Source organism: Anastrepha ludens, chromosome 3 (genome assembly GCF_028408465.1).
Source record: "Anastrepha ludens isolate Willacy chromosome 3, idAnaLude1.1, whole genome shotgun sequence".
Lineage (NCBI taxonomy): Eukaryota > Metazoa > Arthropoda > Insecta > Diptera > Tephritidae > Anastrepha > Anastrepha ludens.
In genome coordinates, this window is record NC_071499.1 from 85410253 (window position 1) to 85438090 (window position 27838).

The 27838-nt window shown below is 35.7% G+C and overlaps 1 protein-coding gene across 1 annotated transcript; it reads right to left on the bottom strand.

Annotated features, from left to right (window-relative positions):
• Nucleotides 1–5125: 5125 nt before the first annotated feature.
• LOC128858340 (peptide transporter family 1) lies at nucleotides 5126–16600 on the bottom strand. The gene is made up of 7 exons (XM_054094526.1): nucleotides 16291–16600; nucleotides 10065–10291; nucleotides 8287–8365; nucleotides 7662–8165; nucleotides 7497–7579; nucleotides 6359–6775; nucleotides 5126–6293 (listed from the first exon to the last, which is right to left on the bottom strand). The coding sequence occupies exons 1-7, from the start codon at nucleotides 16304–16306 to the stop codon at nucleotides 5316–5318; spliced, it is 2304 nt and encodes a 767-aa protein (XP_053950501.1). The 5' UTR covers nucleotides 16307–16600; the 3' UTR covers nucleotides 5126–5315.
• Nucleotides 16601–27838: the final 11238 nt, after the last annotated feature.

The following is a 27838-nucleotide window of genomic DNA, read 5'->3' on the forward strand; positions in this document are numbered from 1 at the left end:
TGATAACGGTATATTAAGTCATTGTAGCAAACGATGCCGAAAATAGATAGGTAAAACACTTTCTTGACAGCTAAGAGAAACGTTTATTTTGTTTTGTATTTTTATTTTTGCTTCCACTGGTGGATTTACAGTTATGGTTACAGTAACTATGTAAGTTAATAGAATAAATTTTGGCAGGGCTCCCCCAATTTCAATAAGAAGCGATAGTTTTAGATAAGGAGGGAGCCTGGTTTATGAGGTCTAAAAATTGCATCTCTTTGCGATTTGTTTTAAGGAAAAAATTAATTTAGCACTGCAAAGTTTTTTCTATCTCTTAATAAACATTTAAAAAATATAAAAAATTTTTGTACTGGTTAAAATAAGTTGAAAAAAATGTTTAACATAGAAATTAGTAGAGCGCAGCAACGCTGGAGTTTCCAACTGGCTGGAGTTTCCAACTGGCGTACAAGATACAGCTCGTAATTATTATCTAAAGCAAAAAATTCAAATGGATTTCTAATTATCATGATTTTTTATTCTAGATGAACTAAGAAAAGTGAGAGAAATTCCAAAATTTCAACTTTTTGGAGGTTTTAAAGAAAAAAATGCCTTTCTATAAAAAGGAAATTCACTTCAACTTGGTATAAAAATCTTGAAAATTTTTTTTTTTCCTATTTTGTTAGTTCAAATAGAAGAGAGTTTAATATGGAAGGGAACAAGCTATGATTCATTTTAAAAGGTTCATTAGTCTCTTTTCATTCATGTACACCAATTCAAAGAAATCATAAAAATGAAAAGAAGATAAAGTTTGTACTATAGCTGTCCGGTCACAGCGTAACTACCTAACGCTCGCCTACCTTTGGCTTTGTATCTACGGAAATGTTGAGAATTAGGCTCTGTAACTTTGTGTGAATATTCTGAAATATATTCGGAATTGCTTAAAACGAAAAAAAATTGATTTTTTTGACCTTATAAACCAGGCTCCCCCCTTAAAAGAAGTGCGAGGGATTTTAATATTTTAGTATGCCAAAACATTTTTTTGACAAACTGTACAAGTTTTTGGATGTGTTCAATATCCACATAACTATGCTAAGAAGTAGAAAATAATATTCAAATAAAAAATATATACTGTATCACGTTTTTAATGGCTTAAAAATTACATAAAAAATAAAAAATGTTTTCTCCGAGACTTTTAGAATTAGTCTTGAGAGGTTTTTATTTTAAAATTTTAATAATATATTAGCTATTATAAACAATTCACTGGATTTGAAATAAAAAACGTGGGACGCTTACAATAGAATTTAAGCCTTACAATTCCTTATTTTGCAACATTGAAATTTTATATCTTCTACCTAAACCTAAAATTTATATTGCGCAGCTACTAATTTGAGATTGTCTGTATGTGATCGGTATTGGGATGTATCTCATTTCATAACATAATCCCCTCTTTCCTTTCTTTCCTGACTTGCCTCTTTGTAATAAAATACTGTAATAAAAAGAAGAAAAAAATTAGATGCGCGATTAAAAGTTATTTGAATTCTATACACATCTACAGGGTGTCGGGGGGCAGAATTAGGAATTGAAAGCTAAAGTTTATTTCAATAATTATTACAAAGAAGATTCGATTAGGATAGGTAATACTGGCTGGCTGAAGCCACGCAGAGACTCTCCATAGCGATACCAGATCAGAGTCTATTTTAGCGAAAATCTCCATCACTTAAGATGATAATAAGATGATTATGGATTTTATTCTTCAAAAATTATTGGCTTCTCTCAAACTCTAAAAAGGACTTGATAAAAACTCAATGGCTCCAAAACTGGATAATAAAATCAAATGAGATAAAATCTGTTGAAGTTACCTTTACACTCAAGTGAAATACTTGCCCACCCGTCTAACTCAATAATACAATCATACCCCAAAGTAATGTTACAAAATATCCCGGAATGCACGACAGGCTCACATGGCAAACCCATATTTTTACTAAACGCAAGGCACTAAGAATCAAACTTCGAAGTCTTTATTGGCTGTTAGCTCTCCCTGTTCTCAGCTATCCTAAAACCAGTATGGATATATGCCATACAACTCTGGGGTACCGCAGCAAACTCAAACATCGAAATACTCCAAAGGCTCCAATCAAAACCTCTCAGAATGATCGCAAATGTACCATACCTTATCAAAAATGCCCAAATTCACCGTGATCTCGAAATTCCCACAATAGCTGAAGGAATCAAAAAGCATGCCTCATCACACAGTATAAGACTTCAATTGCACCTAACCCCACTTATTACCACAAATCCCATTTTCTTGAACAGATTGAAGAGCAAATCAATAATACATCTCATGTGCTAGAAAGCAAAAATTGAGGAATGGTTGCACCACTGGGTGCTTTCCATGCATGTCTCGTAGCGTATCTTAGTTTTAATTGTAAATATTGCTAAATTTTATTAAACAGATCGCAATACATAAGTCGATAAAAAAATATAATAATATATTTCATTTACATGTTGACAGTTACATCGGATACACTCGTGCCTCCATACTCTGTGCCCTTCGCTGGTAAAGTGATGTAGGGATGCCATTAACCTCGCGAACGATATGCTCTTTTAGTGCTGAGATGGTTGCTCGTTTTTTTCATAGGCTTTATCTTTGAACTACTCCCACAGAAAAAAGTCCATAGGGGTAAGATCAGGTGACCTAGGTGGACAGGATAATATAATTATGTCACCGAACCGGTTTATCAGTTTGTTAAAGAAGAAAATCTGCCCCTTAAGTAAGGGCTTCATCATTCCAAAAGATAGTGTTGACCGTACGAGATCGATCCAACAGTTTTGGCTCCCAGAAAGTTTCACGCAAATTCTAATCTGTACCCTTTAGTGTTTGCAGGATTAGAATTTTGAAGTGGCGGAATCCCTCTCGAAGATCTTTCCTCAATTTTTCATGCACAATAGTTTTTGGAAGTCCTAGGGCAGCCGCTCTCTTGCCCATAGACTGGCGCACATTATCGTGCAAACTTTTAGCGACGTGTTTAACATTTTCATTTATTCTCGTTGTCCAGCTGGGCTCCGGACGTGGTCTGTTTGAACGAATCAAATTGTCACTTGGAGCATCATGTAGATGTCGAATATTTTAACGTAAAAAAAATCTACGGCGCTTCGACTACGAACTCACATTGTTCGCCCGTCCACTGTGTCATCGTGACTATATAAGACGTGTGAATAACGAAGTTAACGCGGTCTTCTCTCCTCCCATTCGCTCAGCACCTAAGGGAGAACTTTAAATTTAAAACCTTATTCTGCCACCGGACACCGGCCACCCTCTAATTATCTAGGAAAAAAAAAATGGTTTGGGAATGGTTGGGATTCAAGCGTAGTGTATTTGAATGAGAAATCACGGATGATTTTTAACAAAAGGCAGTTTAAGTCTTACATTAAAACCCAATGACTCGCAGTATAACTAATTCAGAAATGAAATAAAAAAAGGGTTGTCTGTAAAGTCGGTTTACTGACGATAGTTTAACGTGACAACGTCATAAGAAAATACTGATGGAATGGTTGCATTTTTCAAAAGAAAATTTTAATTTTATTTGTTTGATAGATATTTTGTATGAATATAGAGAAGGAGGTAAATGGAATCGCAATAGAATTGATCAAGTTACATTTACACAAACGTGAAACATTTATCAAATTCATGAAAGATATGTTCAATTTCGATTGTGCATCAGACGTTAATAAGTCAACAACACTAAGCGGCACCATCATCGATTTGACTTTTTCAAGACACATTCAACTCGAAGCACTCCCTTTCATTTCCTACTTTTCCTATGATCATCCTATTCTCAACAGAGAAATGGTTCATTACCATGCACACAGGAAGAAGGCATATGCAAATACAAATATGTGAATTTATATACATATGCTCACTCAAGTAGGAGAGAGCCAGATGTCGATTGCCGAACGCGGGGGCCGTTTGCGCCCCTTTGCCGTTCGTTACGCGCTTTAACCGTCTTTACAGACAACTTCTTTTTTTATCTTGTTCAGCTCCTCCTTCGATGCCGTCTTTATCTCGTCAATCGTAGCGTAGCGTCGTCCTTTCATGGGCCTCTTCAGTTTCGGGAACAAGAAAAAGTCACTGTGTGTTGTTTTTGGCCAAAAAGTCGCGCACGCGCAACGATGTGTGGGCAGGGGCGTTATCGTGATGCAAGAGCCAATTTTTGTTCTTCCGCAAATCCTGGCCTTTATAGCGGATTGCTTCGCGCAAATTGCACATAACTTGCAGGCAATATTCCTTATTGACTGTTTTACCCTGTGGCAAGAACTCATGATGCACAACGCCCCTGCAATCGAAGAAAACGGTAAGCAAAACTTTTACATTTGATTGAACTTGGTGCGCTTTTTTCGGTTTTGGTTCGTGCGGCAACTTCCATTGAGATTATTGAGCTTTGGTTTCTACGTCATAACCATAAACCCACGATTCGTCACCAGTTATGACCCTCTGAAGCAAATTTGGGTTGTCGCGGACAGAGTCCAACATCTCATTAGCAATGTTCATGCGATGCTGCTTTTGGTCGAAATTGAGCAGTTTTGGTACGAATTTTGCGGCGACCCGTCTCATACCCAAATCATTGAAAAAATCGAATGACACGAGCCAATCGATATGTCTAGATCCTCAGCAACTTCACTAACGGTGATTCGACGATTGGCCAATACCACTTTCTTGAATTCATCAATTTCTTCGACTGTTGTTGAAATGCTCGGGCGCCCGGCACGCCGGCCCGCTTTTCGTCGTTCACATCTTCTCGGCCTTCTGAGAACATTTTGTAGCACCGATAAACGTTTCTTTGGTCCAAAGTAGCTTCTCCGTATGACACAGTCAACATTCGCGCACTTAATTTCGTTTTTCACACAAAATTCAATACAGGTTCTTTGATCCATCTTTTTGAATAGGTAAAAATCGAATACGAGCCGAAACACGTGCAAGCAAAGCAGCTGTCAACAATTAACTGAACATTCAAAATGGCCGAACTCGTCGGCATGTGTGAGAGACATGAGTACCAACATATCGCCACAAAGAAATCGAAGTTCGAATATACGTAACCTGCGAAAATTCAAAATTCACGATACCTTTTGAGCACACCTCATATATATTAAACGGTTGATACAACTTATTTTATTTGTATTAATTTTTTTTGTCATTACGCATATTTAATGTTATCTAATACATTTTATTTTATTTAATTAGGCTTTAGCTTAAATAAAAACATGATTTATTTACATTAGATTCTGACTCTAAATTAGATATATCCTTATTTGTACATTTTATTACAAACCAATCTTTTCTACTCATCAATTGCCTTAGCTACATTATCTATACCATCCTTCTCGCTTCTTTCCGGCGCTGTCAACGGCTCTGTTTCGCTATTGGGCGCTGGTGTATTTGGTTTGTACCGGAAAGCCACAAACATGAAAACGACCATATCAACGAACATAAGCCCAGCGAAGAGGAAGAACTCATACGCTTGCGAATCGAAAAGCGATAATTCGGCGATAATCACCACAATCACATTACCGAATGCCACTGTAAGTAACCAACAAGCTTGCAGTACTGACTTCATTGTCACTGGCGCCTGCGAGTACGAAAACTCCAGACCAGTTACGGAGAACATCACTTCACCGAGTGTCATAATAACGTATTGCGGAATTAACCATAAAATGGACATCGAGTTCGGGGTCGTTACGATTAAGGTGTTATCACTATAGTTACCCGATGAATCTTCATTTATTAAAACCGTATAAATGCCTCCGACTCTGAGATTTACACTTGCCACCTCAACATTATCAACTAGTATTTGATAGGTGCCGGACGTTAGTTCCGTTATATTGCGCGTGTCGGCTGGTTCGGTGTGCTCAATCGAACCTTTTTTATTCTTCCATTCAATTGTGCGACTTGATTGCACATTTGCCAATGTACGTGCCATTGGATAACCACGGCTGGGTTTACTGACTGTGTCTTCTCCCCAGATTAAAGGATTATCAGAGTTTCTCGAATTTAAAAACAAATAATGAGCCGTAGAAGAGTTGAACATAAAAGTTTTGCTAGGAAATTGTGCACAATTTACACCTGATTTCTCATTAAATGTGAATGTTACATAGAGATGACCGCTTGAGTCCACATCAGTGCTATTCATATACATATCTAATGAGGTCACGTCAAAATTGAAATTCGTCAAATTGGTAGTAATGGAATAGTCGCAAAGTTCGCCATTGTAGACACGAAGTTGAGCGTTTCCAGCGCTTGGCACTACTGGATAAGTTTTCTAAAAAAAATTGATTTTATTTTTAATTTTGCGATAGACTTTGAGTCCTTGATTACTTCACTTACCTCCAATTCTAATTCGACTACACCGGAAACAACGAAAGCTATACCAGCAAAGATGCCACCTAAGGTAAGCTTCTGCAATGGGCGACGAATGCCGATGAGGCTAAGCAAAGGGTAGAAGAAGAGCTCATATAAGGGAATAAAAGCTAGAATCAGGAAAGGATTTATCATTTGCATTTGATCGGGCTTAATATCCCATGAGCCCATATCGCCATCCATACGGGTGGCTTGGATAGTCCAACGAGAACCTTGTTGATCGAAGAGCGCCCAAAACACGGGGAGCGGTAGGTAGAGCACCAAAACACGCATCAACACCTTAATGTCTTCAATCAATTGACGGTCATACTTCTTATCGGCGTAATCTAACCAGTGTTCACGAGGATTGGTCTTCTTCTCCTTCCATTTAGTAGAAATAGCATTCTAAATATTTAAAGTATTTTATTATGAGAGTTAAGTAGAATTGCAAATACGAGGAGTGGTTACTAAATAATGACACAGAGGTGACTTCTGAAGACTACGCACGCGTCAAATGCCAGCAACCGTCAACTGTTTACCGCGATGTCTTCTTCAATATTAATTTTTGCACTGCTGTAAAAACAGTGTAGCCATAGCTTCTGTGCGAATTAAAGTTATAGTTAATTTTTGTTGTGAAATTTCATATGAAACTTGGAAAAACTGCTACTGAAACGGAGCTTGAAGCTCAAACTGTTTAGTTCACATTACTATCTTTACTAAAATCTGTGAAGTGATTATGAAGAAACAGGCCAAATTATTACAGTCCATGCCATGAGCTCTTCACCAAGAGCACTGATTCAATCAGCATTGGCTCCCAAAAGGTTTCTTGGCGAGTAAAGTCTCCCAGTAACATAGCATCCACTTTTTTCGGCGGATTTTGCACTTTACGACATGTATCTCTTTGCTAATGGCATATTGGTATTAAAACCAACATGATTTATGACCGTTGAAGTTGTGAAAGAGAATCTGGCACGCGGTCAGAAGCCAAAAAGTACTTCCACCACTGTTTCGAGTAATGGAAGATTCTCGTAGTGTGTTGTAGGGATAAATATTGTTATTATTTAGTAGCCACTCTGAGCAAGCATGGATGTGTCTTATACACATTTCATTTCACAAATGAACTTACGCCAATAGTTTTGCTGACTAACACGACCATATTGCCAGCTGGAGGTTTGCTAATGTATAATGGGCGGCCCAATACGAAGATAACTAGAAAATATTAGTATTTGTATGTAGAATAATATAATAATTCAGAATCCAAAGACTTCAAAGAGTGCACTGCAATACTCACTTATCGAGACAACCATAAGAATAGCCGGTACGCCAAAGGCCAACGAGTAACATTCTTTTTCGCCGAAGCAGTAAACATTCTCGCGCAAAATTGGTGTTATTGTAGTTGAAATTAGTGAACCAGCATTGATCGAGAAGTAGAAGAGCGAGAAGAATGTGGTCATTTGCTTCACTTGTTCGGGTAACTTGAACTGGTCGCCACCGAAGGCGGATACGCATGGTTTTATACCGCCCGAGCCCAGAGCTATTAACCCCAAGCCGAGCATAGTAAATGTTTCAGCAGGCAAATTCAATGGCGGCACTGCACCAATAGATACCAAAACCGAGCCGCAAACGTAGACAAGTGATAGGTAAAAAATTGTTTTGAATTTTCCCAGCCAACTGTCGGAAATGATAGCACCAACAATGCATAGAAAATAGACCAACATTGTAAAGACGTGGAAGATGACGGTGGCGTCATCACTACTATAAAGGAGTTGACGAGTCAGGTACAGGACGAGTATTGCTATAGACGATAAATAGAATAGAAGAGAAATAGCATTATATTATAATAGAAATGTGAAAGAGGGAAATTATGTACGAGTATATTTGAGTAAAAGTATTTGGGTTCGCTGAGACGCACTTACTTCGCAATCCATAGTAGTTGAAACGTTCGCAAAATTCATTGCTGATGATAAAGAAGACTGATTTCGGATACGGCAGTTTCTAAAATTATAACAAGATATTTTTATAATCAAACACATAGCGGAAGCTTATGAATTAATAAGTCGTGATGTTTGGCATATATTAACTTTTGATAAGGATTTGAGGTTGTGCGTATTTAGGTAGATATATATAGATATTATGCAATTTTCTTTTTTTAATTTAGTATACAGTTTATTGAGAGAATTTGTTTATACAAAAAAGTGTTCGACGCAGAACCTTTTTTGGAGAATTTACTTTGTTTTTTGTTATTGAAGTATGAGGTTTTATAGCTATTAGTATGCGTTAAAGACGATGCTCGCTTGCAATGCACCTACAGATATACAGACGCTGGTAAGCCCTTAAGCTGAATATGGCGAAAAGACCTTAGATATCGACAGAATTGTTTCTGGTGGGGCCAAGTGAGTGACAATCGAACAGAACGAAAGTTCCCGAAAGTGGATTTCTGAATACAAATTTGTATGTATAGTATAATACACCCTTTAGAAGGTTTTACTACCACCAAATAACAGATCGTTTTTCTTGGGAGATGTGAATTTGGATCTTTTAGGTCTCGCATAGTTAACTAGGTAACATGATTCTACATGTGTTCCTTTCTGAGCTGTTTAATATCAAACGCAGTTTGAGACCGTCAGAGCAACATCTTCAAGTCATAACTTTTCATAAAATTGCACAAATAGTGACTGACGATGTTGGCATTCTGGGCTTTATCAGTCGGGCCGTTAGGCGAACACATTTTCTAAAGTGAATAAAAAGCGAAGCGAATAGGTCTGGAGATGAACAAGGAAAATACGAAATATCTCTTTTAATTAAACGAATCGTTAATGTATTTGCGATGCTGTACAAAGTTGTAATTTCAAATTGCTGAGTACTTTATTTATTAGAGAACCGCTATTAAGGGTCTCGGTGGTCCAGAATTTTCAAAACATCGATTTTTTTCTTTTCGGCATCTCTAAAGTATAGACTTTTAAAAATATACTGTCAAATTTTTGAAAGGTTATTCCCAGTATTTTCGATTCTACATCCGTTTTAGCAGATAGAGTCAGATTCGTCACGAGGCGGCATCATTGGAAAATATCCACTCACAAAACTATGAACTCAATTATCTCAAAACTTTTTTCAGCCTGGTGTTGTAAAGAAAAAAACTGTTCAACCGAATCGTCTGAAATCTTTAAATGTGGTTCACAACATCAATGACTATCGCCCGTACTAGAATCATATTAATATTTCAATTATTGCGTATTTTTTTTTTATTAAAAAACTGAAAAAACCCGATTTGTGTCAAATTCAAGACCGCGCCATTTTGTCAATTTATTTTTTATTCTAGTACGGGACATAGCTACAGTCATACTGATTAATAGTTTTTTTGGTTTTTGTGTTTCAGATAAATAGAAGAGCCAAATGGACAACACCGTCCAGGTCCAATTTTTCGGGAGGGTCAACTTCAGCGGCTTTTTTAAATTAAAATTAAGACTAAACAATTTTTGTTTTTTATTTTTGTATGTGAAAGAAGTTATGCAAAAATCCTAAATTTAAATATCGTTTTTCATTTTTTTTATTGTAAAAAAAATTCCTAAAAATACCCTAAATTTTCGAGCTCTAAACCACCGGGATTCCTCAGCAATAATAATGACAGTAATGAATTTTTATGCATTCACCCTTGCCAAATACTATTTCTTACTATAAAAAATATATTATTTACCTTCACTTGCCCCTCTGCTTCCGAAAGATTAGCGATCGGTTCGATGCTGTCATTTGCATTCGCTTCATTCTTGTCGCCTTCCTTAAAACTTAAACGAGGTAAAATGGCTGCTTCTGTAGGGTTTTCAGATACAGATTTAACCTCAGGGGTGTCAGCGCTCGCTGTGTTACCATTGGCTGCAGGGACCGGTTCTGTACTTTGTATGTCGCCAGTACTTGGCTTATTATCTATTGAGAGACAAATAAAATAACATTTATTTAATAGAAAAGAAATAGAAGCTATAAAATAGAAAGAAATAATACAATAGTTGGATTTGTCTATCCAGTAAATTAGTTAACTCACATCAAAAAGCAAAAGACGACGTGATAGGACACCCTATATTATACTTACAGCTTTTTTAATCATATAACAGTAATTTCATTTACTTGAAGTAATTCGGAAAAAAGGGAAAGAGGTCAGCTAATTTGGAATTTACCACGATAATACGCCATCTCGTGTTACATTCATTGTTCGTGGCCATTTCGCGAAAAATTCAACTCATCACCCACGTACCTTATTTTTCCTGCTCCGTGTGATTCCTGACTGTTCAGTTAAATAAAAGAGACCACTTAGAGACATCCATTTTGAAACCATAGAAGAGGTGTAAATGAGAGGTGTGACCAGTTTTCGAAATCGAGTTATCGAAAATAGGTTCGGAAACATACTAAGTGCAACTTCATATCGAATGCTCTATGCGATTACCAGACTCTGTTAATGTCTCCCCGCTTCATTCCGCACAAGTAAACTGAGGTCCAAAAATTGCTCAGAATTCAACATCCGAAAGACCACATTAAAGAGGCGAGAAAAGACGCAAACTTCCTTTACAACATTGTAACTGGTGATGAAACGTAGTGTTTCCACATGAACCTGAAACTAAGCGTCAAAGTGCCGAATGGAAGGCTCCAGATGAGCCACCACCCAAATCACGATTGGAAAAGTCAAAAATCAAGTCGATGCTCATTTGTTTTACGATTCCAAGGGAATTGCCCACAAGGAGTTCATGCCAATAGGCCAAACTGTCAATTTAATTTTCTATCTTGGCGTGTTGAAGAGTTTGTTGCATCGTATTCGTCGAATTCATCCTGAATACCGCGAAGGAGAAAGCTGGCGCTTATTGCATGATAATGCACCATCTCATCGACCCACTCTTTTGACTTTTTTTGACTAGAAATCGCATTTTACACATCAATCACTCACGCCATTTGCGTGATATGGCTCCCTGTGACTTCTACGTATTCGGATAATTGCATTCGAACATGAAAGAAAAACGTTTTGCGTCCGTAGAGGCCATCCAAAAGACTTGTCCCGACATCCCGAAGGACATTCCGGTCAATGACTTGAAACACTCTTTCGAAAAGCCTTTACCATAGATCGCGCTAAATGGTGTATCGAGGCCAGAGGGGACTATTTTGAATAAATAAACTCGAAGTTGTTAGAAGGAAGCTTTTCTCGTTTCTTTTTTAGCTCAGTCTTGTTTATTTTTGAACTTCACATTGTATATCACAGCGAATAAAGATCCAGTGGCTTCGTTGGCTGGGTCATGTCGTTCGAATGTATACAAAGTATTCGATGCGGTACTAGATGGTAGTAGCAAAGGAATAGGAAGGCCTGCTCTGCATTGGAAAGATCAGGCGGGAGAGGTCTTGACTTCCTTTGGTGTATGTAGCAAGAAATAGAAATGACTCGGCCAAAATCGCTTAAGCGGTTATCGCGTCAATCAAGAAGAAGAAGAAGATCAGGCAAGGATTGAAACATTTCAACTCTTGTATAGTCGAACCCATAAGCGTTAGCACCTCCTCTATCAAGAACTTTTCCACCCAAATTTTCTAACTAGTTATTTATTTATCTACCTAGCGCTAATTTGGGTTATAAATACTCAGCACATCAACAAAACCCCAATCATGCACCGAGGATGTACCGTATCACTTTATTACTTGCTCACAATATTTATTACTCTGCCATATTTAGTCTGTTCACATTATTTACTGCGTAAATTTTACCTTTTTTATCAAAAGACGCATATATCGATATTAGGTGAAACCGGTTTAATGAGAATAGGGAATAATTCATTAGCCAGACTAGTTACAGATGTGCTCTAGATAAACAAAGGTGTAAGTATCTATTTTAAGAGCACATATTTATACTTCACTTATCTTGCCCGGATAGACCTACATACGTGTGAGTACTTAATTTGGAATCAGGTGTTGATTCAAGTTAACCACTTCAGGCGAGAATTGCAAATAAAGAAGGGGCATGACAAAGTATTTATCATTCTGATGTAAATACGTAGAGTGCGATCCTCGAACGTCCTTCCAGTGCATATCCACACTCATATTTTGTAAATAGTCCGCGAACTTATAAAAATAAACAAAAGAATCGATGGCAATTGTGTCTAATCAGTACTTATGCCAATAGATACATGATTTATGGCACATACATATATGTATGTATGTATGTACATATAGCAATGGTAGCGGATATAGAGTGTTATTGCTTTTGATACAGTTGTACTCATGTATGTATGTCCATTTCTTGAATTATCTCTGGCACGTACAAGTTATAAAATGATAGTTATAGAGATTAAACATGTATATTGTGTGAAAGTATGAATATATGACTTTTATTTATTTACAATATTCATTCACGAAATTTGCTGACGTCATAGAAGTTCAATTTCTAACTAGATTTTCCACAAATATCTGGTTGAAATTCGCGCGCCATAAACGATAGTTGCTTTTATGGTTGGGGAATAAATTCGTTGCGTTTCTACCGAAGGCTTATTTAAACAAAAAGCAATAATTATATCAGTAAGTGAATCAATTCTATATTCGCCGTTGCTGTTTACAATCTCTTCCCACCTCTCGACCAATTTGTTAATGCCGTACCGCCAAAAATCGTCCGCTCTTCATATAATTCCACTGGGAGCGGAAAAGACGGTAATAGGTCGGTGCAAGGTCTGGAGAATACGGCGGATGCTAAAGCACCTCCCATTCGAGCTCTTGGAGTGCGGCTTTGACGACTTGTGCAACATGGGGGATTCCTGGGGATTCAGGTATTTTCAGTCGAATAGCCTCATTCACGCGATGTAGCTGGGCTGTTGCGGTCAGGCTCCTTGTTGACCGTGGCATTCTTTTCGAGCATTTCCAGTGCACCATGCCCCCCCAGTCCCACCAAACACATATCATGATCTTATTTGGATAAAGATCCGGCTTGCCTCTCGGCTTTGGCGTATCTCCTGGTGCCACCGACTTCTTTACTTCATATTGATGGATTGACACATTTCTCATCTCCCGTGACGATTCGGTACAAAACGCATTCTCGGCACGGTAAATATAATTTCAACTATGCTTGAAAACTCTATTCATATTTATATAAAATTACCAGATACTTATGAAAATTTGTCCAATTTACTTCTGTCATCCATAGCTACCAGAGTTATCAACCACATTAAGCTGTCAAAATATTCAATAAGCTTTCTGCTTGCGAACCTGCGGATTTTGGCCAAAACATTATTTTTTCGGATGGAAACCATTTCGGGTGAAGTAGTTATGCCATCAAGCAAAAGTGCAATTACTGGAGCGAACACAATCCCCAAGTGTTCGACCAAGCATCAATCGTTCACAAAGATAAATTATTTGGTGTGGTCTATAGCGTGACGGCATTATCGGACATTATTTATTTTGAAATGAGGGAGAAGGTATGATTTTTGAATAGAGCGATGTTAACTAACTTTCAATAGTCAGCGTCCGACAATATCGATGCATCTATCTCTGCTTGCAAGAAGACGGCAGTACTGAGCGACGCAATACTTGTAGTTGTGAAGGAGAAATTTAACCGCTGGGGCGTGTCACAGCGAGCTTTTTTTAATTTTTTAATGCGGCTTTGCACCACTTGATTATTTTCTCTGGGGCTATTGTCGGAATAAGGTCATTCATATTAAGTCGTCAAAAATAAAGCCGATCAGTTAAACACTGATAGCGCAGCCAAATCGGGTTTTTGAATGATGTTTTATAGCTTAAATAAAGCCACAATAAATCTGATTATTATAAGGGAATTGTATTTTTTATCACATAACGGTTGTATGAAAGAGCTTAAAGGAATCGATATAGATTTACTCATATACATCCCAAAATATTCAGAGTGGTGAGAGGAAAGGATTTAACTATACCTGTCCGTCTTCCTGTCCATATGTACGAAAACTCGTGCAAAAATTAGTATATTTCAATCAAACCTGGTATACATATTACACTTTATCTGAGGTAGATTTGTATTGAAGATTAGCGAAATCGGCCAATAATCATGCCCTCTTGCTATATAACGGTAGATTTTGAAAAAGAAAAAGTCGTAATGTCTTTAGAATAAATTAAGCAAAATCATTTAAATTTGGTGCAAATGTTGTACCCAAGAAAGGAAATACGACGCAACTAAAATTATTAAAAAGCTTTGACATGCTCACTTTTGACAAAAGCGTGTATTTCGATATCGATTCAACAAAAATCGCCCCAACTTGGTATGGGTTAATATTTTTTGAAATCGGATAAAAACTATGTCCACGTTCTCTATGTTAAGACTAAATTTCTCACCGTCCATCTGATGTTGCAAGATCTAACTCTCATTATCCATGAGTTTGGTGGATTCCAACTGCCAGCCAGAATTAAATTTTATTAAAATGTGCGCTGGTATAAACTTCGGTCTGGACCAAATATAGCTTTCGATACTTGCCTATACTGAGCTCAACAAAAAAAAAACTCGAAATTCAGTGTCTGTTGCTGGCTATAATTTAACCTTCGGTAGACACACCTACATTTTGACATAAACGACACACCAATTCATAATTTTTTGTTCCACAAACCGAGTTAAAGTTTTTATTTACACTGTTTTTTTGTAAGTATTTAGATAAAATAAATTTAAAGTGAATTGTTTAATTTATGAATTGTTTAATTTCTTAAATAAAATTTTTATCAGAAATAGGCTTTTAAATTCGGTGCGTATCGAACCGAATCTGCTCTTAAGAATAGAATTTTCGCTTACGCTTTTGATGTGGATTGATAGCAGTTGATGGCTGCTTTTGTTATCAAACACAACTATTTTCACTGTTTTCGATCTAATCTCACGTTTGCTTCTGATACAATTTTTGAAAATGTATGGTTTTTAGATTCAAGTTTTATCTCCGATTTCTCTAAAAGCAATAGCGCAAAGATGTTTGCAATATAAAAGAAAGCATGCACTTATGTATGTATGTGTGCATATATGAATGCTTATTTTTGGTATTGGAACGCATTTTGAAATCTTTGAGAATCTGTGAATTTTTTTTACGATGAGGGTAATTAATGGATTCTTCGCAGTTTTTGTGGGAACCTTGACGAGGAATCTTTGGCATTGCTGTATTAAGTTCGCCGTGCGCTTATTCGAAAGTTACTGTTCGTCTACAAAACCAAAACTCGAAAGATGAGGCTTTGTTAATCTTACAAGCTCTGTCCAACGCCTCCCATCTACACGTGGCCAGAAGGTCCTCGCTAGCTAGCAAGTTTGTGTACTTGCCCCGTGTGCGTTGGATTAACGCGACGCCTACCTTTCCAGGCATTCAAGGGGATCCCAATTGTCTTATTTCGCGTTTCTTACAATGCCCCTGTGATCAGGCACCCAGATGAGCCTTGATCACGTACTTTGCACGCTTAGAAGGAATATTCTGAGTAAACCTTGTATTTTCCTGGTGTATATAAATTTTGTACTTCATAGGGTACTAAAGATATTTTATTTTCTTTATTTCTAATAGCTCTTCTAAAGGCAGTTTTAATACATTTTTATATACATATCTGCAAAAATACAATAGATAACTTGAATTGCAAAACTTTTAATATCACGTTTTGTATGAGGAACCACTGTTTAAAATAGTCAATAGGTTTCACCAGATCTACTTGTCACTTTAAGAGTAGTTTGGAATTTCTAGAAGGATTCTTGTCTGTTCTGAATTTTGTTAGACATTAATGAATAAATAAATAAATTATTTGTATAAAATAATGAGAATTTAATTAAAACAACTGCTTCTAAGTTGAGCATTTTTATTTCATTGTTCCCGGTAAAATGAGCTAATTTGAATTACGACCGCTACTTGAATATGGAATATTTTATTGTAGTATTATTGTATGTCATGTTTCAACGCTAACGTTCTACTTGTAAAATTTACCATTTTCCACCGTCATGTTGTCTTGCCGTTGTGATCGGTAGCCCTTCGTTAGCTTAATCCCAGAAAATGTTTCTTTGTTTTACACTTTCGATTACTTTTCCGCAGTACTTTCATCAATTATACATCCCTTATGTGTACATATGTATGTATGTATGTCTTAGTGTTCAACTTTTTATATTTAATTACTGAATAAGCAACTCCCGACAATCGCGTACGGTGCACCGGCGCACACTTTGTTTTCGAAATTTGTCCGCCGTACCGTAGAGAGTCACGTCTAAGTCCGTTAACGGCGATTAACAGACTGATTTTTTAGAATTAACTCTGACACATATTGAATACGATCAGTAGCAAATGAACCATATCGAATCGCCTACATTCATACATACTCAAATACAATTGTACTTCCTTCCCATGTATGCATTTGCAGTGGCACACTCTAAAAAAAACAACACAAAAAAAAAAAATAATAATAAAAGCGTTAACGACATATGTACGAGTATGTATGTATCTCAAACTCGTTACCTTGTCAAGTACGTACTTTATGGCGTAATCGTACGTGTATTGTTGCAAGCAATTGTATTGGTGGAACAGGTACTTGACTCAGAAAACAACAAAAGTAAACTAAACAAGGGAAACTGAACTACATTTACATATATGATGCATGTATGTGCGTACAATTAAAAAAAAACAAGAAAATAATATTGGTGATAAGAAGTAATAAAAGTGAAACACAGTGTTAGGTTGGTGGCTTGTGCGGTGGCGGCAACAAGGAAACAACTTGATAACAGCAAGATATCGCCGCAAAAGAATTTATGGGCTGTATGATTATTGAAATTCACTGAAATGTTGCTCGCAAACGAGAGCATTGAACATGAAGAAGTGAGCACATGAGAGGACTTCGATGCCTTGAAGTTCGGTGTGATAACTGCAGAAAATTCCAATTAGTTTTGTTTGTAGGTAAACTACAACCGTGCAAAACTATCAAACGGCTGAACTGAAGAGGCGGCATCAAAAGGAAGCAATGAGAAACTGATTCATTTACAAGAACATCAAAACAAGAGATAATTACAACACCAAACAAACATCAGCAGTAGCTACGGGTACAACAAGTAGAGCAAAGTCAACAATGCGCCACTAAAATTGCTTTCTCATTTTGTTTAACTGACAACGGAAGTACTGAAGAGCGATGAAGTTCTGAGTATTTCGCTCTATTTGCATCTAATATTTAAGTATGACTGTCTCAACATACTCACCGACGACACACCAATACGCCTGGTATCGTGAGTATCTTGTGAAGATATACATAAGTGTCTTGTAAAGATGTTGATAATACCCATTGCTGATGAGCTGCTTATCTAATTTAATTAGGTTTTAAAGTGCAGTAGACAACCCAATAGACACGAGTGAAGTGTACGTCGAAAGCATCGGTTGACTTGAAAACATATGTGCTTAAGTGAGCTGGGTACGCAAAAAAAAAAAAAAACAAACAAATAATCCCAAATAGTTGCACCGTCATGGCAAGTTTATTTTAAGCAGGTTTTAGCTTAATGACGTATAACAGCGATCAACACTGAAGCCAATAAATGTGGGAAAAACTAATTACATTACCTTACTAACCAAATACCAATGTGCAATTAACAGTAGCTAAAAGCACTGTGGAATTTGAGAAAAAACATGCGAATTTATCAGATTACCATAGAGTCAACTCAAACAGTTGGTGGCCATCTGTATTTTTATGGTTAAATTATACGTACGTGACAGTCGCTGTAGTCAAATGGCTTGGTGCGTGATTACCATTCGGAAGCGCGTAGATTCGAATCCCCGTGCATGAAAATGAAAAGCAAAATTACATTTTTTTCAAAAAGAGGTCGCTCCTCGGCAGGCAATGGCAAACCTCCGAGTGTATTCCTGCCATGAAAAAGCTCCTCATAAAAATAAAAAAAACTAGGGTCTGTCAGACTCACGCACGGTAGAAGTGAAACTTCTAAGTTGGTTGTTCCAAGCATGGGAGCCCCGGTTTAGATCTCTCCCCCCTCTCTCGTGTTAAATTCAGGTTTTCATATTTTTTTTTCTATATCACTCTACATAAATTTGTACTATTTATTTTTGTCCTTATTAGCTTCAATTTTGACACTTGGGTGCAGTGTTGCACTTGACGCTGACATTTCTTTGCACTTCCAATCGTATTTTTTGCCTACTTTTGGCGCGTTAATCAATTTGCTTTGATCACCGAAACGGTTGAAATGTCATTTTACAACCTTCTACTTCAACTATCGTCACTCGTTTGGCAAACGCACTCATTGTATCGCTTCGTCTCCTCCATACCTACCATCTATTTACTTCACATCAGTTTCTTATTGCTTTCCCGCTTACACACATTCAATCGGCGCTTTATCTGATACTCACACACAGCACTCATTTGCACGGGCTATGGCTATCTATAATACCCGTTGTCGGTTGTCGATTGTCGGTTGCCTGCATGTCGCCAGTCTACTTCAATGCTTAGTTGTGTGCTATATACATTTCAGAATAGGTGAGAGTGGGAAGGAGCAGCTGCTCCTTGGCCCCGCCCATTTGACGGATTTCGGTAACGCTCCGAACTTACCGTTTCACTCGCCTATTTTCAATCTGCCTTGGGGCCCCCGACGCGCCTAAAGAAGTTTCACTTCAAAAATTTGCTGTTCGGAGTCGGCTTAAAACTGTAGGTGGAAACCTACACCATCAAGACGCACACCACAAATGGGAGGATAAGCTCGGCCAAACAGGCAAAAAGGCGTAAACGCCAGTTAAATGTATATACATATTAGGGCGGGTCGATTTAAAATTCGCTCATTGCTTTGTGAAAATCGTATTCTAGGGATCAAAATAAGAAACTTTGCCGAAGGAACCATACCTCTAAAACGAATTCCCAATTTCAAAATATCACTATTTTTGGCCTTTACAAGAAAAAGTCAGCTAAATGGCTATGTTTTTTCTTTATTTTGATTTATTTATAATAATATTTATTATTTATTTATAATAGTAGCTATTTTTTTTCTTAAGAAATTTATTTAGTCAGAACATAGGTATGTAAATGAAAAAATTAATTTAAGTGAGTTAAAGAAAAGAAACTAAAAAGCTCGACCCAAATTGTGGGACATCAGAATTCGTTTTAGAGGTATGGTTCCCTCGGCAAAGTTTCTTATTTTGACCCTAGAATATGATTTTTACAGAGCAATGGGCGATTTTTTTGCCTCCCCACAAATCGACCCGGCCTAATACATATATATAAGTATATATGCTAATTACGTAAAGTCATATGTATATTTTTTATTTGCGTTTCCAGTATTTAGATATTATAAAAAAACTGAATTTTGTACTAAAATTCCCCGAAATAAATTTGAGTTAATGCTGCCTCTTTCATTTGTAGGTATAGTTCCGGTGTTGTCAGCGCCTGAAAGCAACTTTTAAAAAATATTTACATTTCTAATACTCCTATCGCTATTAACATAACATTTTTTGTTAAGCCAACCAAATTCGGTTAATTCTTAAAGGGAATGATACAATAATATATTTAACTTCATATAACAATCAGTGGAAATGAGGCGGCCAAGCTTAAAAGAAAGTATAATATAATATTAGCGCCCATTTAGCAAGATGGAGAGAATTGCAACGAAAGCCAATAACACTACCTTATGGTATATCACTTCTGTAGGATATGGCTTTAAAATATTTCATATTTATACACATTTATATTTGTTATACAATTTACACACTCGCGTAAATGTTATACAATTTGTTAAACTCTAAATATCGTTAAGACGCACATTGTTTTAGGACAACTGTCAAATATTCAACAAAGGATGCACGCGTCAATTGCGTATATACAAGAATATATATGTACATACGATTATATATATATACGAGTATAGAGGGACACACCATAGAACAAAATTTTTTTGCCACCTTTTCAGGGCTAATAATATAATCGAGCTCGAGAAATAATTTGCACATAAGTGGTCACTAAAGGAAATTTATAACCACCGCAAAATATACGTTAATGATTGGACTTCGCCTTGGTCACGATAATCAAAAATTTTTACCCTTTAATACGAATATCTACTTAGATAAGATTTCGAATTGAGTATCTGCATAAATAAGAAGACAAAAAAAAAAGGTAAAACTAGCGACTTCCTCGATCGAATTACAAATTCAAATTTATTCGGGGTTTTTGTATTCATAGAGCGTGGAAAAAACTATAATATAATTAGAGTTTACGGCGGGTAAACAAGCTTGTTATCACAATCACTATGGCCAGCGCTCGATAAACGAAGAACTAAATATTAATGAGGCTTATGAAAAACGAATTTTCCGCTCCTTAAGGAAATACCAGCAGGTATTAGACCATTAGTCATTCGTATGACTGTGAGATTTGGAGCCGCGCATTGTGATTTCAATTTGAGCTGCAGAGATAAGAATGAAGCAATTCTCATTCAATAATTCATCCCTTCTGCATGCATTCTTCGAGAATCTGCACAGTTTTGGTACTGTCTTGTTGTAAATATTGAGTGGATTCGACAAAAGATTTTATGCATTTTAGTCACCTAGAAAATCCACGAATATTCTAAAATATATATTGTATATTTTTTTGCTTACAAAATTCAATACCGCATTCAAATTCACGTGCTCAAAAGATTACAGCGAGAAGAACATCTTAATACATCTACATATTTGGAATTTTGGCGTAGCTCGTCTCAGTCTAATTCATACCCTACCGAAAATTGTGTTTAAGTTTTTCATGAAACTAAGTACATTTTTGAAAACGGCAAGCCATAAAAATCGAACTAATTTTGGCCGACGGGCTGAAATTTTCCCTATATTTTCAAAAGTAATTATGAATAATTAATTAATGGCATGGAAGTGTAGTCGAGTTTTTTCGATACAATATATTAATTTTTCACAAACAATTTTCGCCCGATGTTTTGTTTAAACTTCTAAGTTTAAGTGGAAGCAGTTCACAAAAAGAATAAAAATTTAAAAACAATTTTCAGACGAATCTGTGTTTTTTTAGACGATTGAACTTTTTTTAAGTTTGAAATTTTTTTTTAACGTTGTTCAAAAAGCGTTATAACAAGAAAAATGTTGTGCTTTATAGAAGTTCGCAAAAAAAAACAAGATTTGTATAATTTTCGGATGAGTTTTTCGGAATATTGAACTTTTTTTAAGTTAAAAATTTTTTTAAAGTACCAATTTTCAAAAATCGTTGTAGGCAAAACAATGTGGGGCTGTATAGCAGTTCACAAAAAAAAAAACTTTAAAAACAATTTTCAGACGGTTTTATGTTTTTAGAAGAGACTTCGAAACTTCTTCAGGAAGTTCTTTTTGGAATATTGAACTTTTCTTAAGTTTGAAACTTTTTTAAAGCAGGCAATGGCAAACCTCCGAGTGTATTTCTGCCATGAAAAGGCTCCTCATAAAAATATCTGCCGTTCGGAGTCGGCTTGAAACTGTAGGTCCCTCCATTTGTGGAACAACATCAAGAAGCACACCACAAATAGGAGGAGGAGCTCGGCCAAACACCTAACAGAAGTGTACGCGCCAATTATTTATTTTTTATTTATTAGTAACAAGAAAAATGTTAAGCTCGTATAGCAGTTCACAAAACAAAACAAAAAAATTTCAAAACAATTAATTTATCAATTTTCAATTTGTTTTTAAGTTTGAAATTTGTTTTCAAAATCACCATTTTACAAAAATCGATAGAACAAGAAACATGTAGGGTTTGCGTAACACAAAAAAGTCTATAAATAATTTTCAGACGACTTTTGTTTTTTGTTTTGGAATATTGAGGTTGTTTTTTTAATCACCATTTCCAACAGTTCACCAAAAATATTTCATTCTCCGTAAATTAATATTACCAGTTGGTGCCACCAGGCACCCTAAAAACCGGCTTCTTCGAGTTACCGCCATTTTTTTAAATTGCTTTCAATATGAACAATAAAAATTACGTTTTTAATGTATTTCCCTGTTCTGCTGACAAACGTTTCCAAAATATGCTCATTTTTCCCACCACAATGGCGGCCCAACCCTTTGAATAATATAAACTAAATATATATTTTAGCCGAAGACTTCCGATGCCAGCGCCGCGATAATTTAAAATAGTATAAAATAAAATGAATTAAACTAAAATATTATATACAATACATATATATGATTGGAGTTTAAGTCCGTTTTGGGTGTTTGGCTGAGTTCCTCCTCCTCCTATCTGTATTGTGTGTGTTGTTGTTCTACAAGTGGAGTTACCTAGAGTTTTACGCCGCTTCTAAATGGCAGATGATTTTTATGAGCAGCTTTTTCTTGACAGAAATATACTAGTAGAAGAGCTGGTAAGCATTTTAGAGCATGTATTTGAGGCACAATGAAAATCATCTAGAATACTTTGCATTTCATGGCATTTTTTTAAGGTATTTTCATTAAAAAGGATAACTTTATAATTGCTTTTGCCACAAATCGCGCACACTAATTTTTCACAATCCATTTCGATGTTTATAAATAATACTTGTTAAACAAATATGTGGAAAACAGCATGAAACAAATTTACTCAAAAATTATAATTTGACAACAGCACGGGAACTTTAAATCACGTGATCTCGCTAGAGCCAATCAAATTGCAGTATTATTCGACGCAGAGAGCAGCCGATATACGATCTCACTCACACTTAAGTCTACGCATAGCGCTGTTCACTCGCACTCACGAAAATATTGTCGAATGCCTGGCAGGTAGAAAGTCACATCAGAACATTCTGTCTTTTTGGCAGTATTTTTTTTAAATTATAAATAATATGTGGTAAAAATTTCAACGTGCCTCAAAAACATTTTTTCACTTTTTAAAAAGTTATTTTCCAATCAGCTGGCAAAGGTTCGACCCAACCAAATAATCTGGCTTATTTTTTTTTATTTTTCAAACATTCAATTTTAACATATTAAATTTTCAAAGTGCCTTAAAAATATTTTTGCATACAAAATTTATTTATTTTTTTTTAATTTAACCCTTTCGGTACGGAAAGCCGCTAACAGAAATACAAATTATTTTATATGTTTAATAGTTGCAATGGGTGAAATAAAAGTCTTTTGTCCCATCAAAATTGTATTCGGTTAGAAAGGGGCGGTGGTAGGGGCTGGGACATATATGTCTACTCAGTATTTTTATGGACGCATTTGTCCCGTTTAGTATTTTATGATCCAATATCGTTTTATATAAAAGTTTGTTTTATTATGAATTCAACATATATTTAGTTTCAGTAAAGTGAAAAGAAGAAAACAATGAGCAAGCAATACAGTATAAAAAATTGGTTTTTACTTATGGTAAGGAGCAAACAAGAATACTGATGGGACACATACGTCCCACCAGGATAAAAATGCCATTAATTTTTATACAACACAAAAACTTTTACTTACTTACCTCAATGTAATAATAGAGCACTAGCACAATAAATAAATATATTTTCAGTAAACTTTGAAGAAACCACGAAAAATCGCAAAAAAACCTACCACTACCGTTCGGACCGAAAGGGTTAAGGTTTGATTTAGCCCCGCCACCCCTTAGCCAGGTCTGCGTTTCTGTATTTAGACAAGACGAAAAAAATATTCTAGATGATTTTCATTTTGCCTCAAATACCTGCTCAAAAATGCTTACCAGCTCTTTGACTATACCCGGAGGTTTGCCATTGCCTGCCGAGAAGCAACCAATATTCGATTTTTCTTTCATTTCCTATAATTTGATGTTGCGTGCCTGGAGTTTCGAAGCTGTGCACTTTCGAGTGGTATACACGCAACAACCCATTCGGCTACGATGGTCGAGTAGTAGTAGTAGTGGTATAATATACTTATATACTATACCAGAAAAGTATTCGCTTCTTATCTAAATACACAAATACTACCCGACAGATGCTCTGAAATAATCTGCCAGAGGGGTTATAAAACTGAATATTTAGAAAAAATCGAATTTTTCCGAATTTACAATTTTTTTGTTAACATCTGCATATATTACTTTAAGTAAAACATACTCTACATTTTTGCACAGCATTGTTGCTAAGCACATCAAAAAAACTATTTATTAAAAGCTCTTAAAATTTCGTAAAATAAGTGTTCAGCTCATAAATTCAATTGTGTATGTTTATTATTTTCTCGACTTGAAGAAGGGGTGTGCGGCTATAGCGAATTTATTGGGAAAAGGTTATCAATAAAGAATTATCTTAAGTAGTTTTACAAACCACAGAAAATATTAGACAAATGTGGCAAAAATACACGATAAAGTTTGATTTGCAGCGTCAATAAAGTGGAGCTATGTACAGACATTGATTAGTAAGCGTTAATGCATATGGACGATGTAATATATATTAATATACTATTACGTTTAGTGGGACTTCATATATAAAAATATAACATATATTTATCAAATCTCTAGGAAATATTCTCAGTTGATATATTTTTGATTACTTCTCTTAAGAAAAATAATCTGATTTTTTCTTGTTAAGGTGAGATTTCATTTACCTATATTCACTTGCCAATAAATAAATTAAATCCTTACTAATAATTATATTCATATAGCTACACGGGTACATATATAAATAAAGATCTGTGATTTTTAAATAGTAGCTTTTCCAAGCTCCTAAACAAGCACTATTTTTAACTTTTGTTTCTTTGTCTGCTAAACTTCGAAATGGATGCACCGATTTTGTCGAAAAAAACTGGGTTCACTTCAAACGAAAGAAGATAACTGAACAACTAATTCACTTTCCAATCACTAAGATGTGTGTGAATCTGTAAATCACTTTAATACTGCAAAAAGATGTACCTCTTTGAATAACCAAAGTACCGCATGAAGAGCGCTTCTCATCAAATACGTAGAAAGTTCGGACCCTTGATGCTTTAAGGTACTCGCTTCGAAACAGACCAATTTCCATGACCGACTTTATATACGAGTACATATAAGCCAATAAAACGAAGCAGCGTTATCGGCTGATAGCAATTGAATGATACAGAAATTTCAAGAGTTCAGTTCGATAAGTGTAAGTTAATCTTCTCAATTTCAAGTATATAACACTAATGCCAAGACAATGTTATGCTTGCCAATAAAAAGCCAATAAATGATTGTCGAAACACTTGCCTCCACATCTACAAATAAACATCCATATTGTAATATCTCGATATCATTTCCAATATTTAAAGAATTCCAACGAATAGTTAATGACAATAGAATAAAGTACACCAAAATACTTACGTATATACATACATCTACTCACCGCGTATATTGTAAATACATACTTATATATATTGAATATTTTTCCGGAATCGCGTATTTCAATTGATATTCAATTACAGTTTTCCTATTGATCACTACAATGAATGAAACATATCCATAAATGTTTCCAAAGCTTGGGCGCTAGGCAAATGACAATCGACAGCCGACAGCTGCTACACTTTTGCACAGAATTTCGTACAAATTTGTATTTGCGAATAAGTGCTTAGCAACATTCTTTTGTCCTTTGGTAAAAAAAAATTATGGAAAGGCAATTGTTTTCATTTATGTATGTAAATAGCCTTCCAGAAAGGAAAAGTGCTACACTGCTGCTGCAATAAAAACGTGCATTTTTTAATGAAGTTTTTTATTGAAATCACTTGGAAAGATGGACTTAAAAGGAAGGGAATTTTAAACCACATCCATTAAGATATTCCAGTGGTTGATTTTTTTGGAACATACCATATCGCGCAAATGCCATTTTGGTGAAGACTTAGAACAACAAAGTTACGATTACCATTTTTTATGTGGGGAATTTGGTTGATCTTCGATTTCAGCAGTATAACACACCATGCATTTAGCTCACCAAACCATCGATTTAGCCACTTTGCCGCCTCACAGCTATGATTTAACACCATTCCAATTTTGTTTGCATAAAAAAGCTAAATTATGCAGAAGCAATTGAGACTATGGAGGCGCAATCGTTCAGAGTTATTCGTGAAATAGCGCTAGAAATAGTTAAAAAAGCTTTGTAAGAGTAGGTTGATGGAAAGTCCATTATGAGGGGCTAACCAAGCTTTATGAGAAAAGTGGTAAGTGTACCATCAAAGATACGTGGGTCCTCCAAAGATGGTAAGGTATCTTTCAATAGACGACTGGAAAAATATTGCGCTGAGTGGAATATGGAAGTAAATTCAATGAAATCTGGGATTATGGTATTTAAAAAAGGTAGTCAACTAGCCAAGGTTGAAAAATGTTTGTACAAAGACAAAGAAATAAAAGTGGTGGCAGAATATAAATATCATTTCGATGGCGTTTGCTAAGCATGTGGAAGCCAGAAATAATTCAGCAAAAGCTGGCATTAATTGTGCATGGAACAATTTCTTACCTAAAACATACATTTCATGCAAAGCAAAATGGAAGCTGTTTCAGGCTGTGTGTAGAGCCATACAAACCTGCGCCGCTCAAATCTGGGGTTATACGCTATTTGAAGAAGTAAATAAAACTAAACGTTATTTTATTAAAAGAATTTTCAAATTACATGGTTTCACCCGGTATACACAATAACGATAGAAATTAACCTGGAAGATAGCTACTTACATATATTTGTTAGAACTACACATGAAATACATACATTTGGAAAACTATTTATGAATACAGCAGCAGTAGACTCCCGCACAACTGAATGCAACAGCCTAGGGAAGCGGGGTGAAAATTTGCTCCCAATGCAACATGAACGAATAAGAAGACATCCATCGCTTTTTTGAAGACGTCCTGTACTGAAGGAAATCAGACAAAGATACTTAAATTCAGAGAAGCTAAATGACGATGCAGTAATACATACTAAATAAATAAATAAGTATTGGATGACCAAAATGACCAAAATTGGTGAACGTTAAATGATTTTATAGATTCAGCCTTACACTAAAGAGAATTCCTTATATCAGAGTTCAATTACACTACGACAGCTATTTTCGGGCCCAAACCAAACCAATTGGAAATGAAAGTACTCATGTAGAATAGTAAACCAACAACTGGGTTTTGGTGTACCGGGTAACATTTTTGACGTGATAACGTCTTATAATTTGATTTAGCCGGCTGCACGCACGAAAAATGTGTCGTTACCTTGCTCATTTGTCGTTACCTTGCTCATTGCCGTTACCTTGAATGAACTGCAAGCGAAAGCGCGGAACGAACGACAAAGCAAACAAAGCAAACGAAAGGCAACGTTCGACATCTTGCTCTCTCCTACTTAAGTGAGCGTATATATGTATGTATATGCGCATATGTACATATATAAATTCACGTATTTGTATTTGCATATGCCTTCTTATTGATTATTATTAATTTGATTTACTTGAAGAATTTAAAATAAAACCAAGTTTGTTAATAATACCTGTTGTTTTAATGTTATTATTATTAATTTTTTTTATTATATATGAAGGAAAAAATGTATGGTAATATTTACCACATACCTTATAAGATATGTTGTATACTAATATATGTATGTATATAAACATGCATATACATATACAATTTCGCGCAATT

Coding starts and splice junctions, on each gene's coding strand:
- LOC128858340 (XM_054094526.1), bottom strand. Junction 8,166..8,286: donor CAACTACTATGGATTGCGAA/GTAAGTGCGTCT, acceptor TATCGTCTATAG/CAATACTCGTCCTGTACCTG. Junction 6,776..7,496: donor TAGTCAGCAAAACTATTGGC/GTAAGTTCATTT, acceptor TTAAATATTTAG/AATGCTATTTCTACTAAATG.